The 16,792-nt window shown below is 40.0% G+C and overlaps 1 protein-coding gene across 1 annotated transcript; it reads right to left on the bottom strand.

Annotated features, from left to right (window-relative positions):
* Positions 1-589: 589 nt before the first annotated feature.
* vsx2 (visual system homeobox 2) lies at positions 590-7,139 on the bottom strand. Its single transcript, XM_056477380.1, has 5 exons — positions 6,663-7,139; positions 6,193-6,277; positions 5,204-5,327; positions 2,295-2,475; positions 590-1,267 (listed from the first exon to the last, which is right to left on the bottom strand). The coding sequence occupies exons 1-5, from the start codon at positions 7,081-7,083 to the stop codon at positions 960-962; spliced, it is 1,119 nt and encodes a 372-aa protein (XP_056333355.1). The 5' UTR covers positions 7,084-7,139; the 3' UTR covers positions 590-959.
* Positions 7,140-16,792: the final 9,653 nt, after the last annotated feature.

Raw genomic sequence — 16,792 nt, 5'->3', positions numbered from 1 at the left:
AAACTTCACACAGAAATGCAAACTGGCCCAGCCGGGACTCGAACCAGCGACTTTCTTGCTGTGAGGCGACAGTGCCAACCACTGAGCCACCTATTTATATATTTCTTTTCTTTTTTTATTTTAATATTATTATTCTTTTATGGGGTTTTTCACCTTTTATTGATATAGGATAGTGGAAGACAGACAGGACAGCGTTGGGAGCAGAGAGAGGGGAAGGATGGGTATGGGACCTCGAGCTGGGAATCGAACTTGGGTCACCCTGAGCATTATGGTGCTATATGATGTTGTCATAAGACATATGATTTTGAAGAATGTTTGAAACCAGTTATTGACTTACATAGTGCATATATATTTTCCAACCGATTTTCAGCATTCTTCAAAATATCTTCATTTGTTGTCAACACAAAAAATAAACTCAGACAGCGAGTAAATGCTGAGTACATTTTCATTTTAGGGAAAACCTTATAGAACTTAAGAGGAAATGCTTAATGTGACTTATACAGTGTGTTTTTTGTGGTCATATCAGATTATTTTTATTTAGAACGGTGTATATATTAATTTAAATCTTTTAATATAACTGTCTTTAACACAAAAGCCATGTCAAGTGTTTGAAATACTGAAGCAGCTGCTGTAAATCAATCTCAAATGCTCAAAACAAATGTTGTGCAGTCTCATATCTTTCGGTTTCTTCATTTGAATGATGATCTGTACATGGCTCATAACAAAAGTGCCTGAAAACTAGGATCAGAGTGTTAGCAAGAAGTTATGGCTGAGATTTTTGTAGGCCTCTATTAAAAAAGGCTATCAACCTGCTGCATGTATGAACCAATTCTACTATCAAAATACTGTACATTTCTAAATGCTGTTGACCTGCTAAAGTGAAGAATTAAAAGTCCAGTGTTGAGGATGAGAAAACAGCCCAGATATTTTCTAAGCTTCATGCTGTTACAGTGCATGATCTAAGAGCTCTTTTCCTCTTCTTTTGCGTCTATCTGTTCGCTGGACTTCTCCTCTGTCGCCGTCGTCTCCATGTTATGCTCTAGTCTCTCTGAGGAAACTGTTCCCAGCACTTTGGCGCTGTGCTCCTGTGCTTTTGCCCTGAGAGCAGCAATGCTGTTCTCCCTCAGTTCCTCTTTGGACATTGGTGACTCTGTCCTCCTTTCCTCAGCCTCGGCCTCATCCGGCTTGGGATTGGTCGGTTTCTGAGTGACATCTGACTTCTCGTTTGATTGGTGCCCAGCCGTCTCCAAGGACTTCTTGTGCATCCCTGCAAAGAATGGTGGGTATTCGTGTTTAGAAAAGCAGCTGGTGGTAGGAAAACCATCTTGTACTGGAAATAGCAAGAGACAGATTTTAGATTTAGTAACAGCGCTTGACTAATCGGAGCTATGAGAGTCACGCAATTACATTTAAATAAATGGATAATAAGAAAAAAAGATGAATGAATGAAAATACAAAATCTTACTGTGGTATTAATTTAATAATTTAAGAATACTTTCAATAAGGATTTAAAGGGGTAGTTCACCCAAAACTGAAAATTCTGTCATCGTTTACCATCACTCTACATGTTCCAAATCGGTGAGTTTATTTTAATTCTGTCGAGTAGAAAAGAAGATATTTTGAAGAATGTTGGAAACTTGTAGCCATTGACTTTCATGTTATTTTTCCTATAGATGTCAGTGGCTACAAGTTTATTTAGGATTTTTTATTCTTACAATTTTGCAATATGGCTAATTGTGGTAAATTTAACTGATTAAAGGCATTTCCTTAGGTAGGCAAATCTGCTTGCTAGTATGTAATTTAATAGTATGTAATTTAAAATAAATGATACATTTAATTAACTATTTGCAGCAGGTTTTAATTCAAAATAAGCTTTTTTATTAAAGCAGTGCTGTGTCTTAGAGATATGATGCAGATCTGCTCTCTTTGCAACTTTTTGATCAGATTTCATGTATATATTGATTTTTTGTATTGATAGTTAATAAAGGAAATACAGTGTTAAGAAGATTAAATTATCAGAGAGAACTAAACATAAAAATGTAATGTGTATGTTTCTTATCATTTAATATGTTCATTTTTAAACGCTATAATTAGTTTAATTAGTTTTCGTTATATTAAATTACAAATTTAACTATATTTAATTAAAACTACATCATTTTATTACAATTATTGTAAATAAAGACTTGAATACAGGTAATCATTATGATATAAACAAAATACCCCAAAAATAAATGAATAATCAAATAATGATGCATCATGAGGCAAAGAAGACGACTTAATCTGCTCTGGCATACCTAGAAGCCAGGGGGCACAGGAGTCCATGATGCCATCTTTAGCAGATTTGAGTATGGACTCGGGCAGAGGGATGGAATGGCGCACCATGGCGCCGTAGAGCCCGTATTCCGCCATCACGCTACTGCGACCCCAACACTTCTCACGCTTCCTCCACTTGGCCCTCCGGTTTTGGAACCACACCTGTTCACAAGCAAATGTGATATTATAGATCAGTAGCCTAAACATTGCTGAAAGGTGTACAGACGGAATGACAGACTCAGTCAGTCCAAAACATTTGTAATGGTTTGACTATACTATTCGGGCATTTTCGTAGTGGTCAGGTCCAATTAAGTGATAGTGGCGGGCCCTCATGTCTGCGCTCGTTTTCTAACCATTCATACGAAATCGACACTTAAATAGTCACATAAAATGTTAGGGAAACTAAACTACTTTTTCCTGTGTGCGTATTCTTCCAGATATAGGCCTATATAAAATAAATGGTGCACTGAAAAAATATAGAACTGAATTTAGGCCTACAACATTTTTAAGGCAAGTGGATGCAAACAATTCATAAAGGCTGGATTTAAACAAATTAAATGTAGTAATGTTTAACTTTTTAATTTGTTTAAATACAGCCCATAAAATGGCTTAGGCTAGCCTAAATATTTGTAAATCCAATGCATCATTTTTTTCAGTGTGTTGTACAAAACATTACAAACATTTTTCTCTTACAAAAAACGCTAAATAATACTCAATATCAGGGGGAACACAAAATAACAAACAAAAAAAATTATTTAACCAAGGAATGAAAGGTATACTCAATAAAAGACCAATTTTTTTGTGTGTATTTAGGGGGAAAGGATAATCTGGCCTTTCACAAAATAATAAGATTTTTTGGAGAAAGTAGAATAAATGGAAGAAAAGAGTCTAAAAAGATTAATCAAACAAACCAACGAAACAACAAACATCTTGATGTTTTAATGTTCAACACATTTTCCAGTGTGTGCACAATTTATATATAATTGTATGTTTAACTGTGATATCCGTCACCTCTCATCTGCTATCTTGTATTATCGAGCAAACAATTTAAGCATGCAGGCATCATGGTGTCCATTTCAGATAAACGTGCCGATGCGCAAAGTGCCCCGCGGTTGAGTTGTGTCAGGACGCGGCGCGAGCGCAGGTTGATCAGCCGCTTAACCAGCACTTGCCCTTCACTAATTCTAGCTGCCAGCAGAGCTGACGGGGAGGAGGGGCTCTGGGGGCCAGAGAGACCAGACATTGGACAAGAAATTATCAAAACCATTTTCCAATCTTTTCTGGTAATGCCGATGATGATAGCCCTCATTTCATGCAAGCTACTTTTTGAGGAGAAATTGGTTATCGGGCACTCAAAAGAAAGCGGGTGGAGACAGCGATGAGAGACGACCCCAAGGGCACGCAGAAGCTGATTGAAAAATAAGTAAATTTCGAGCCCAATCGATGGTGGACAGGCGGGCAAATATCACGGGAAATTAAACGAGCAGGACCCAGGAGAGCAGAGCCATTGACCCGTGCTAATAAATTCAATGTAGTTATTTCATTTGAACTCCCCACATCTCGCCACATCCCTTCCCTTGGAACACGGCGAGCTTTTCTCATTTAACTAATTACACTCGATGAGAAAATTAGATGTTAATTTTACTTTGGATTGGTATAGAATTATTTATTTATTTCCTTATTATTTATTCACCGAGAGGCTCCGTAATGAGAAGGAAATTAAAAGGCGTGCCAGCAGATGGATGGTTCAGGTCACACAGTAATCTTCTTCCGCCTTGATTGCTTGATTAGGTCGTTAGCGCCTTTCTCTCTCAACTCTCTCTCTCTCTCTCTCTCTCTCTCTCTCTCTCTCTCTCTCTCGGAGCAAATTGTTTCACATCCAACTGAGGCTGATGAGATATTATCTGTCCAAGGGATGCTGGATTTGATCGATATAGTCAGTGTGCGAATTGTACAATGACTTTTAGGGTGGTCTATTATTTTAAAGTAGACCCCTATTTTATAGCAATTTCAGGATTTTTTACGTTTTCCCATTAAGTCAAATATTAAAATTTTCAAGGCGCCTTTATTTCTGCTACAAATGAAAATACGCATTCTAACAAAGCTGTTATTACATTATTATTATTATCAATAATAAAAAAGCCCGCTGAAACCTTTAATTAGGTCTATGTATGGAAATAGGCTAAATCACAATTTATAACAATTCTCCTAATTATTAGTCGCTTAGCATAATTCACAATTCGCACTGAAATAATTTCTACCAACCACAAGTCGACTATAGGCCTAATTATAGTCCACATAACAGTATATTTTTACTGGTCCATCTCATGAATCACCAAATATGCCTATATGTAAAGGCCTAAATGCAATGTTAGAAATAATAAATAATGGGATGAGGAAATTCAATTCAATTTAACATGGGATTAATTTATTTCATTACACTATTGCTCGCGCTCTCTCTCTCTCTCAATTGTAAATATTTTTAAATAATAAGCTTGTCATGTTATTGTGAATATAGTGTAAAATCTGCTCTGAAATGTGGCATTAAAATACACCAAAGTTGAAGAGAAAGAAAAAATGCCGTATCTCGAGGTACAATTCAATTACAACATATTACAAGCGATGTTTAATAAGAACAATAAATAAATATCGAGCACAATTAAAAAACAAATTTCTCATTTGTTTTGGACAACAGTAGGCAACCACAAATAGCAGCTACAAAAACAGAAATAAAAAAAAATCCATGAATACTGACGCATGAAAAAAAATTAGGAACGGCTTTTTATTCAAGAAAATAAATAATGTTTTTTTAGAGCACATTGTCTGTTCTTTATCTCATAAATCTCTTTAATTAAAAGACGAGTGTATAATAGCTTGGTTCGTTTCCTACCTGTATTCTGTCCTCGGGCAGCTCGGTTTTCATGGCCAGCATTTCTCTGGCGTACACATCCGGATAGTGAGCCTCGTTAAAAGCTTTCTCCAGTTCTTCCAGCTGGTAAGATGTAAATATTGTTCTATATAAAAAAGCAACATACAGTTGTCAAAGAAAATCATTAGAATCATTAGAAAGATTACGAATAATCAACATCTCATTTAGTCTGTAATTCGAGAGGACCATCCGCAAAAGCTAAATGTCGATGTCATGGCTAAAAAGCATACATTTTCGTGTTTTAAGAATCAGAATCAGAAAGAGCTTTATGGCCAGGTATGTTCACACATACGAGGAATTTGTTTTCGTGGAAGAGGTTTTACAGTGCAACAGGATTACAGAGACAGGACAAAAAACAGATAATAAATATATTAAAAAAAAAAAATAGAAGTAGTGAGTGCAAATATACAGATTGACAAGTGTATGTACATGTTTATTACTATATACAACGTTATATGTGCAGCTGTTATGTGCAAATTGGCATGTAAAGTGTGTTGTTAAATAAGTGTATATGTGTATAAAGCATATACACTTTTCATTCTAAATTAAAATACAAAACAACCATATGCCTCTCAAATTAAACCACATAAATGACATTTTAGGCTATTGCTTTTATTATTATTATTTAGAGGGGAAAAGCAGATATTTGTTGGATTGAAAATCCAACTAACAATTAAGTCGATACGAAAAAAAATATTTATAATTAGATTTCGAAAATGAGACAAATCTTGGACATCCCGAAGTCGCAGTTCGACAGTTTCTTAAACAATCTAACATTTTAGCAGTTGTCATCAATCTGGTTTTAATCGTGAAACGAGGAAGAGAACAAAATTGGCAATTTTATCGTTGTAAATAAAATATAATTAAATCTGTTGTTTTGGGTGTTTTATTTCGGACACAACGGAAATAAAATAACGCTTAAGATTGCATAGTATTTTCAACAAGCCCACCTGTGTCGTCTCTTTTTTCTCTTCTTGCTCTGGCTCAGTGAAGACTTTGACATTTTCCTTTCACTTGAAGAGACATCATCTGAATCTGTAACATGGAGGAAATATTAATCAAAATGGCTGATTTTTGTTTTTCAAAATGCAGACTTTTATTTTACAACAATTTCAGCCCTTTCATGCTAATTTGTGGACAATGGACTAATTTGTGGACAATTTAGGGGGAAGGGGGTGAGGGGTTAATGCATTATTAGCTTATTAACAGTAATTGAACAAAAAGGCAACAGGTTGTAGGCTTTTTCTCTTGATACAATTTATAATAGCAACAATAACAAACATTTACACAAAATCTAGATATTTATTATAAAGCATTTTCCTTGTGAAAATTACAGTTTACCACAAACGAAAAAAAGACATTTGCGACACACAAGGACAAGCCCCGAGTGGCCTTGATGATGAATGTGGTAGGCCTGTACCTGAGCTGGCAGACTGGTTATGTTCCAGCGGCCCCACCGTCCTGCTGAGCGGCTGGAGGTGCACGTTCTGCGCGTCTGATAGCACCTCCAGAAACGCGGGCTGGCTGTAGAAAGACGGAATACCTCCAGGGCCAATTAATCCCATCCCGACCCCAACACCGACACCAGCTGGACCGAGCATCGACCTGCTGGCCAGAAGGTGCGCCCCGGCAGGGAAGGAGTCCAGTGTGCTCCGTGGGGCGGAGGATGGCTCTTTATTTAGTCCCAGGATCTCCTGGATGCCGAAACCCGTGCATTTTGGCGGATGTGTGATGCTGCTCTTTGACAGATGTGGATTGCTATTTCCCCTGTTCTCGGTGGCACACAGCGATTTTGATTTGTTCAAACTTTCCGACAAAACAGCCCCATCCTTTCCTGTCATGGTGCCTCTGAGACTATTCCCTTCTTTGCGTTCGTGTCGGTCCCCTGTGCACAGGCATCCGCGGCGCAATACGCATGATCCCTCTAGAAATTCTCCTTTTATCCAACAGGTCCATCCCAACAAGGGTCAAAACTCAACAGCCAATCAGCGGCGACTAAGCGATTTAGAATTCCAGAGGATACAGGATACTGCTCCCCCTATTTATTATGCATTATATCATTTCATTCGCATCGCAATTTGCTTGTAATTATGTGCTAATTTGACATTTAACTAAAACGAGCAAATAACAGATTTAGAATTAAATTAGCATGAACAAAAGTAGGCTAATTAAAAAAAACTATAATAATATTTATAGATACCAAATTAAATACGTTTTAATACTATTACTTTTATAATACTATTATACACGACATGGATATTTTTGGAGTGTAGTAGCTACATCGATAACACTTAAATGGACTGGAAAATGTCTGAAAAAGAAAAAGAAAGCTGGACGAAGGAAACCCACGTCGTGAGCAACAAAATTTAACATGGCTGCAATAATCATGCAATAAGAGGCGTAAATAAAATTAATCATTAGAGAAGCAAAACAATATTGGAAAGGCATTTTGCCTTATTAAAGCACAATAGTATGTGCAATCCATTGCTAAGTTTAAAACAACTTCTGTTGTGTAATGAAGGTTTAGGCTACAGAGCTTTGAGGATTTATAATTCCTGCTAAATCGCTGTTTACATTCTTCCATATAGATTCAAATTAATTTTAGTGTAAAATGTAAGATCACAAGTGCAAAAATAATTAAAGAAATATTAGGGTCATTCAAAGAGATTTTATAATTATAAAAGGTCAAGTTAATATAAGGAATTTAGCAAACATGAACAAACTTCTACAAGACTTTGTTTCGTTCAAATTTATAAATAGTTTTTTATTCAAATCAAATAAATTGAGACAAAATTATTTTAGTTTAAACCAATAAATATTAGCATTACATTAGCAATTGCAGATATTTAATGAAACTTTTTGTCTTTAAAATAGAATATATATATATATATATATATATATATATATATATATATATATATATATATATATATATATATATATATATATATATATATATATATATATATATAAAATTTATTTTTTTCACCATATTTGAAAGACCTAGTAAAGAGAGGGACTACAATGACACCCAATATTTTTGGTTCACTGTAACATAAACGGGGTTGTTTCATTCTAAAAGGTCTGGTAGGCTATAGGGAGAAAACGCCTGTGGATATGAATGTTTGGATTTATTAAATCATTACTTTGTGTTGTGTTCTGAACAGACTGCAAAATATAGCTTATTCTAATTACATCCAAGTTTTTTAATACACCGAGGTCTAATCAGCTATTACTAAATTACAGTGGGATTTTGATTCGTTTTGCAGATAATTTGTGGCACAATTTGGACATCTGGACAGATAATTACTGGGAGATAATTTATGGAAATGAGCAGCGAGCCGTTGATGGAGACAGAGATAACACCAATCTTATCAAAGTGCCATGTGTTGATGCATAAATAAACGTCATGATTCATAGGACAGCAGCAGCAGAACGTCAGACGCGTGGCGTCAGAAACACCGAGCGCGCGCTCCCGCGGGATCACGCCTGATATGTTGCTTTTCTGGCCAATTACTAACATCGAACACTTGAAAATAGTTTATCATATTTAAGTAGGCCGATAACAATTCAATTCTACTAAAGGTACACTGTATAATCCTGCTTGGACTGCTTAAAGGGATAGTTCACCCAAAAATGACAATTGACTCACCATTTACTCACGGTTCTATTTTTTTTTTCTGTTGAACCAAAAACAAGATATTCTGAGGTGGAAAACAGCAGCCATTGGCATCCATGGGGAAAACAAGATACAGAAGCCAATTTCAAACTTTCCACAGAAAAAAAATCTAACAGGCTTCTAAAAGGATTGAGGATGAGTCAACAGTGATAAAATATTCATTTTGGGTGAACTATCCACTGCAGGTACATAGGTAAAAACAACAAAACCATACATCCAAAATTGAACGATTATATCATTGATTATCACATTGACTGAAGGACATTTTCTAAAATATCGTTTAAAAATGCAAATAAGGCATTATTTAATGAAATATACACATAAAATCTTGGTTGCTTTAAATTTCTAAGCTGAATCAAATTAACTTTTTGAGTCCACTGAATTTATATTATGTTAAACTAACTTAAAACAGCTTGGGTAACTTAAGTTAGAACATGATTAACTTTAAGTTACAATGACCTAAAATATATGTTGTCAGGACTAATTGATCATATTTTTTTACAGTGCACTACCGATGCATAAACACTGTAAAAAATAACAAAAAGCCAAGACGACAAATGTTATGTTACTAATAAAACAAACTAAATCAGGTTTTAATTTCAAAGTTTAACTTAATATTTTTAGCTTGACAGATGCAAGTTGAGATGACTAAAGTCCAGTTGATTCAACAAAAAATGAGGCAGCAGAATGTTTTTTACAGTGTGTATGACAGACAGAGAGCCTAGATTTTAGATTATGTTAGACTCAAACATGTCGAGGGGGGATTCTCTTTATCACTGAAAAATTCGGAAATCCACTAACAACCAGAAAAATAAACAAACAAAATATTTAAATTCAGTTAAATTTAATTAATCTTTATTTCTATAGCGCTTTTACAATGTAAATCGTGTCAAAGCAGCTTAACATAGAAGTTATAGTGAATTGAAACTAACATTCCAGTTTTCAGAATTGAAAATATGCATGAATCGCACGGCACACACTTGGTGCGACAAAACAGCATGCATTCCGGATGTTTTCTTCCCATTACACTGAAAAAAAAAACATTTTACAAAAACACAAAAAGTCCAACATCTCAAAATTAGCAGGTGCATGAAAAACACACGAGCATGTTTTCTCCTGTAGTGTCTCGTCTAAAAAACACAGAAAAGCCATGTGATTTGTGGCCTTATGGGACATTATTCAATTACCCACCCATGCTAATTCTTTGTTGGCCGGGCTCCACGGCAATTACATGAGATGATCATCAAAACTGGCAGCCACACAAAAGTAAACTTTAATCACATATAGGGAAAAAAAAATCACAAATGAGCGAGCTTTAAATTGACAAACACGCAAGTCGGTGAAAGAGACTATGAAACTTCACGCAAGAGTTTCAGCGTCGCTTCAAAGAATTCACCTCCGCGCCGCCGAGCAAAATATTACAGCTGCAATCACACGGGCACCAGTTGAAACTAATTAGAAGCCATTAAGTGGAAATTTCATTAAGGGTAATGAAGAAATCAATGTTATCAAGATATGCTAATGATGCATCACCCGGTCTAGATAAACCCATCTATTCACAAGGCTCGTGCTCTGTCAAAGCAGCCTGTCAATTACGAACTGCTTCCTGCCCTCTCATAGCCACCGCTTCTGCTGTAATCTGTGGCGGGCTTTGTTGTTTATTGTGAGCGGGAAAAGAAAAAAAAACACTCCACGGCTTTTAATAATCCATCTACATATGAAAATGAATGCATCCTGATTTACATGCATAAGAGGACAAACTAATAAGGCTGTAGATTAAGGAAAGATTTAGTTCAGTCATTCGTGTAGATTGGGTGGCCTATCAAAGACTGGAAGATCTGATGGTGGCAGATTAAAAGGCAAACAGCTGTTGCGAAATTTGTGTGGGTTTTTTTCCAGTTCTCTGTGAATATTCAGTCTCTTTTGAGCTCTTGCCTACTTATTTTAAGTGAAATCCACCGTCGACATCTTACAAAGGCTGAGTTACTGAAAAAGCGATTGTGTTAGAGCAGGGGTGCCCAAACTTTATCGCATGAAGGGCAAAAAACCAAACATCACTGATAGCCGTCGGCCGAAGATAAATATACCAAACTATTTTACATTAAAGTTGCCATGGATAAATTCCTAATTCCTTTAATAATATGTTAAATAAATAGAAAACATTATTTTGAATCGTATTAACTAATGCAGTATAACTTTTTAAAATGATAACTTATTGCGATTAAAAACAATCACATTTATAACTGTAACGCGGGGAGTGACAGAAACAACAGAGGTTAGGATCCACGTGCAGGTTTATTCGTTGTCAGAGAAGCAATGGTCAACACAGGTGCAAACAGATGTATATAGGCAGTCCAGAATCGTAAACAGTCACAGGCGAGAGGTCGAAAGGCAGGCGGCAGACAAGGATAAATCAGTAGACAAGGCTAGGGTAAATACACGGTGAGACAAGACAAGGAAACGCGTTGTAAAGTCACTATACAGTAGACAAGACTCGGCAAAGGCATGGAGTGAGTGAGATGTATAAATAGTGTGTGTAATCAGTCTTGGAAGTTGCAACAGCTGTGGGAGTCTAATCAATGGAAATGGGGAAGCATGTGTGTGTGTGTACAGAGTGCATGTGTGAATATGTAGTCCTTGAATGGCGGATTTGTAGTCCATGTGTGAGAGAACCAGCGACCTGGGAGTATGATCGCTGGTGATCGTGACAGAGCCCCCCCTCTAAGAGTGGCTTCCAGACACTCCTAAAACTGGTCAGGCGGGAGGTGGAGCGGAGGCGGAAGAGGGGGAGGGATGGAGGGCCAGGACCATGTAGAGGAGGAGGACCTGGAGCATGAAGCTGAGGAAGGCCTGGAGAGTGGAGTTGTGGAGGGCCTGGAGCGTGGAGTTGAGGAAGGCCTGGAGAGTGGAGCTGCGGAGGGCCTGGGGCATGGAGCTGCGGAGGGCCTGGAGAGTGGAGCTGAGGAAGGCCTGGAGCGTGGAGCTGTGGAGGACCTGGAGAATGGAGCTGCGGAGGGCCTGGAGCGAAGAGCTGCGGAGGGCCTGGAGCGTGGAGCTGCGGAGGGCCTGGAGCGTGGAGCTGCGGAGGGCCTGGGGCACAGAGCTGCGGAGGGTCTGGGGCATGGAGCTGTAGAGAGCCTGGAGCCTGGAGCTGTAGAGGGCCTGGGGCACAGAGCTGCGTAGGGTCTGGGGCATGGAGCTGCAGAGAGCCTGGAGCCTTACTTTCAGCAGACATCGGCGGGTCATATGAACCTGGTGGCCATTCAGGAAGCTTAGGCGGCGGCCATTCAGGGAGCGCAGGCGGCGGCCATTCAGAAAGCTCAGGCGGAGTTGGCAGCCATTTAGGAAACTCAGGCGTCAGCGGCCATTCAGGAAGCGCAGGCGGCGGCGGCCATTCAGGAAGCTCAGGCGGCAGCCATTCAGGAAGCGCAGGCGGCGGCCATTCAGAAAGCTCAGGCGGAGTTGGCAGCCATTCAGGAAACTCAGGCATCGGCGGCCATTCAGGAAGCGCAGGCGTCGGCGGCCATTCAGGAAGCGCAGGCGTCGGCGGCAGCGGCCATTCAGAAAGCTCAGGCGGCGGCGGCCATTCAGGAAGCTCAGGCGGAGGCGGCGGCGGCCATTCAGAAAGCTCAGGCGGCGGCGGCCATTCAGAAAGCTGAGGCGGCGGCGGCGGCCATTCAGGAAGCTCAGGCGGTGGCGGCCATTCAGAGAGCTCAGGCGTCGGCGGCCATTCAGGGAGCTCAGGCGTCGGCGGCCATTCAGGGAACTCAGGCGGCGGTGGCAGCCATTCAAGAAGCTCAGGCGGCGGTGGCGGCTGTGGCTCTGGCAGTTCTGGCGGTAGTGGCTCTGGCAGCAGCTCTGGCAGCTCTGGCAGCAGTGGCTCTGGCGGCGGCAGTGACTCTGGCAGCAGTTCTGGCGGTGACTGAGTGTCTGGCAGCTCTGGAGGTGACTGAGGATCTGGCAGCTTTGGAGGATTTGGCAGCTCTGGCAGTGACTGAGGATTTGGCAGCTCTGGCAGTGACTGAGGATCTGGCAGTTCTGGAGGATCTGGCAGCTCTGGAGGTTCTGGCAGCTCTGGAGGTTCTGGCAGCTCTGGAGGTTCTGGCAGCTCTGGAGGTTCTGGCAGCTCTGGAGGTTCTGGCAGCTCTGGAGGTTCTGGCAGCTCTGGAGGATTTGGCAGCTCTGGAGGATTTGGCAGCTCTGGCAGTGACTGAGGATCTGGCAGCTCTGGAGGATTTGACAGCTCTGGCAGTGACTGAGGATCTGGCAGCTCTGGAGGATCTGGCAGCTCTGGAGGATCTGGCAGCTCTGGAGGATCTGGCAGCTCTGGAGGATCTGGCAGTGACTGAGGATCTGGGAGCTCTGGAGGATCTGGCAGTGACTGAGGATCTGGGAGCTCTGGAGGATCTGGCAGTGACTGAGGATCTGGGAGCTCTGGAGGATCTGGCAGCTCTGGTAGTACTGGTGGCAGTGGCTCTGGCAGTGGTTCTGGCAGCTCTGGTAGCAGTGGCTCAGGCAGTGGCTCTGGCAGTAGTGGCTCTGGCGATGGTTTTTCAGGAACTGGAACTATGGCAGGAACAAAGGCAGGAACAGACTCGGAACAGGAAACCATCTTGTGAGCCGGAGAACTGGAAGCAGCCATCTTGTGAGCTGGAGGACTAGAAGCGGCCATCTTGTGAGCTGGAGGACTGAAAGCGGCCATCTTGTGAGCTGGAGGACTAGAAGCGGCCATCTTGTGAGCTGGAGGACTGAAAGCGGCCATCTTGTGAGCTGGAGGACTAGAAGCAGCCATCTTGTGAGTTGGAGGACTAGAAGCGGCCATCTTGTGAGCTGGAGGACTGAAAGCGGCCATCTTGTGAGCTGGAGGACTGAAAGCGGCCATCTTGTGAGCTGGAGGACTAGAAGCGGCCATCTTGTGAGCTGGAGGACTAGAAGCAGCCATCTTGTGAGTTGGAGGACTAGAAGCGGCCATCTTGTGAGCTGGAGACAGGAGTATGGGTGTTGCCAGCATTAATGTGTCCGTGGGATGTACAGCAAGCCCTGTTGTCCTCTGGTCCTGCTGTACATTGCCCCCTCCCAAAAAATTTTTAGGGGTCTCCTCCACCTCGCCCACGGTGAAGGGGGACCCACTCAGTTGCAGTGCAAGATCAATGTATTTTTCTAAAGTCCCTTGGGGTTCATGCAAAGGCATCGTGGAATAAAGGGGCTCTGAAAGTCCTCCACGAAAGAAAATCATCAAACACAACTCACTCATTGATGTTAGGTGTGCCAGTTCGATGAATTCCTCCACGTACTCCTCAATAGACCGGGCTTCCTGACGAAGACGCATTATTGCGATACCCGCTGGATCCATGTTGGGTGGCCGAGTCTTCTGTAACACGGGGGAGTGACAGAAACAACAGAGGTTAGGATCCACGTGCAGGTTTATTCGTTGTCAGAGAAGCAATGGTCAACACAGGTGCAAACAGATGTATATAGGCAGTCCAGAATCGTAAACAGTCACAGGCGAGAGGTCGAAAGGCAGGCGGCAGACAAGGATAAATCAGTAGACAAGGCTAGGGTAAATACACGGTGAGACAAGACAAGGAAACACGTTGTAAAGTCACTATACAGTAGACAAGACTCGGCAAAGGCATGGAGTGAGTGAGATGTATAAATAGTGTGTGTAATCAGTCTTGGAAGTTGCAACAGCTGTGGGAGTCTAATCAATGGAAATGGGGAAGCATGTGTGTGTGTGTACAGAGTGCATGTGTGAATATGTAGTCCTTGAATGGCGGATTTGTAGTCCATGTGTGAGAGAACCAGCGACCTGGGAGTATGATCGCTGGTGATCGTGACAATAACACAGTGGAGTTCAATATTGACTACACTAGTTAAGCAGAAGCTGCCCTCACCAAAGTCTCTGCATTGTCCTCTATGCACTGTGTGTACATTTTAAGCCAAAGCTGGTTCATTTACACCATTTAAAATCAAACATTTAATTTCAGATAGCTTTTTTTGTAGCTTAACAATAAAACAAACAAATGAAAGTTTATTTTAATTTGAAATGACAATCTTTAAACCAATCTCAGATGGATTGGCGGACCAATTTAAAGGTTACCATGGTCCAACTTTGGCACACGAGCCCTAGTTTGGGCAATCTCTGCGTTAGAAAAACAGATGGATGGAAAATTACACCATTTCCTTGACCTCTACATAAAATATGGGACACAATCCTTTTTTAAAGCTGCTAAAATGAGAGTTTGTTCAAAGATGTAACTATTACAGCCTAATGGGTTGCAAACAAATAAAGACGTCTCTTGTATTGGAATGCTTGATGGCTATTTGTCTTTTACGAATAACTTCTCTCTCTCTTTTTGCTTCTGGAAGGTCACCGCAAGGTAATGAGCTTTGGGATGGGGCTGTATTATAGGGACATTGTATTGCATTAGTCCGGCCCCTACACAGATTGCTGGTGCTTGATCTTCTCATGCCAGGCAATCTAAATGAAGAATCACTTGTGCTCTTCTGGTGATAATTCTGCATTTGCGATGTATTGGAAGTGATGAATTGTTTTTAATGTAGCATTTTGTTTTTGCTCACCAAGCACACATACAGTCTGCGGCAGAGACGAGTGCCCATACCCCCTTTATCCAAAACCTCTGATATTTTATAGCCTATTATCCAGCATTTATGCTATTAAAGCATTTTTTTTTACAATGATTACAATCAGTATTGTATCTCAAAAACCTCCTATTTTTAAGCTTTTATATGTAAACATTTTGAAGAGAAAAATAATAAATAATAATTAAAATACAAAAGTATAGTTACAGGCAAAAGTGTCCAATTATAGCAACCTGATTGATCCACAGTGGTGTAAATTAACAAATTACAAATACTAAAATGACTGTTATTGAGTACTTTTTCTCAGAAAATGCAATTTACTATAAATTACTTTCAAAAATGTGTACTTTTACTTTCCCTTGAGTACATTTATAGTGCAGTATCAGTACTTTTACTCCACTACTTCAGCCTGCAGTCACTTCTTTATTTTTACCTGTCTATGGGGATTAGAATCAGTCCTGTGATTCCTGTTCAATCAAATCGCATATAGAAAGAAAAATCGCATCATACTTAACTGGCTTAAGACATGCAGCAAAATGTTTAGAAGCATTAGTGTCCAAGAAAATACTTTACACACAATAAGACTGTTTAGACTAAATGTCACTGATGAGAAGATGACAGATGTTTACTGTATGATGACCAAAATGGCCTTAAACAATAATTAAATCACTACAGAATGTTACCTTTACACACACACACACACGCACAAATGACATGTAAACGCATGTTAACCTTTCCCAGCTTTATACTCATTACTCCTGAGTACTTTTTAAAGGGCTATACTATTTACTTATAATTTTAGTAAAATTTACAACAGATACTTTAACTCTATTTACACTACAGGTAATGGTACTTTTACTTCAGTATGATTTTTCAGTACTCTTTCCACCACTGTTGATCCACTGCCATAAAGTAGGGTTAAATGCCATTACAGCACAGAAAATACACATTACAGAGAGCAACATGTCAATCAGTCTACATCAGAGATGCCCAAACTAGGGCCAGCGGGCCAAAGTTGGCCCATGGTAACCTTTAATTTGGCCCATCATCCCGTCTGAGAAGAGAGGAAGAATGATAGGAAGGGTTGGGGTGAATGCCTTTAACAGAGATCGTAATTTCTAATTTAACGTAACCTTTTTGGTTTGTTTTATTGCTGAATTACAAAAAAGCAAACTGAAATTAAATGTTTCAATTACATATTTGTAAATGAATTCGATTTTTAAAAAATACAAAAATACCGTCACTCAATAATTAGAGGACCATGCAGA

The sequence above is a fragment of the Danio aesculapii genome, chromosome 17, assembly GCF_903798145.1.
Source record: "Danio aesculapii chromosome 17, fDanAes4.1, whole genome shotgun sequence".
Lineage (NCBI taxonomy): Eukaryota > Metazoa > Chordata > Actinopteri > Cypriniformes > Danionidae > Danio > Danio aesculapii.
The sequence above is the reverse complement of the archived record's forward strand: the minus strand, read 5'-3'. Positions and strand labels throughout refer to the sequence as shown.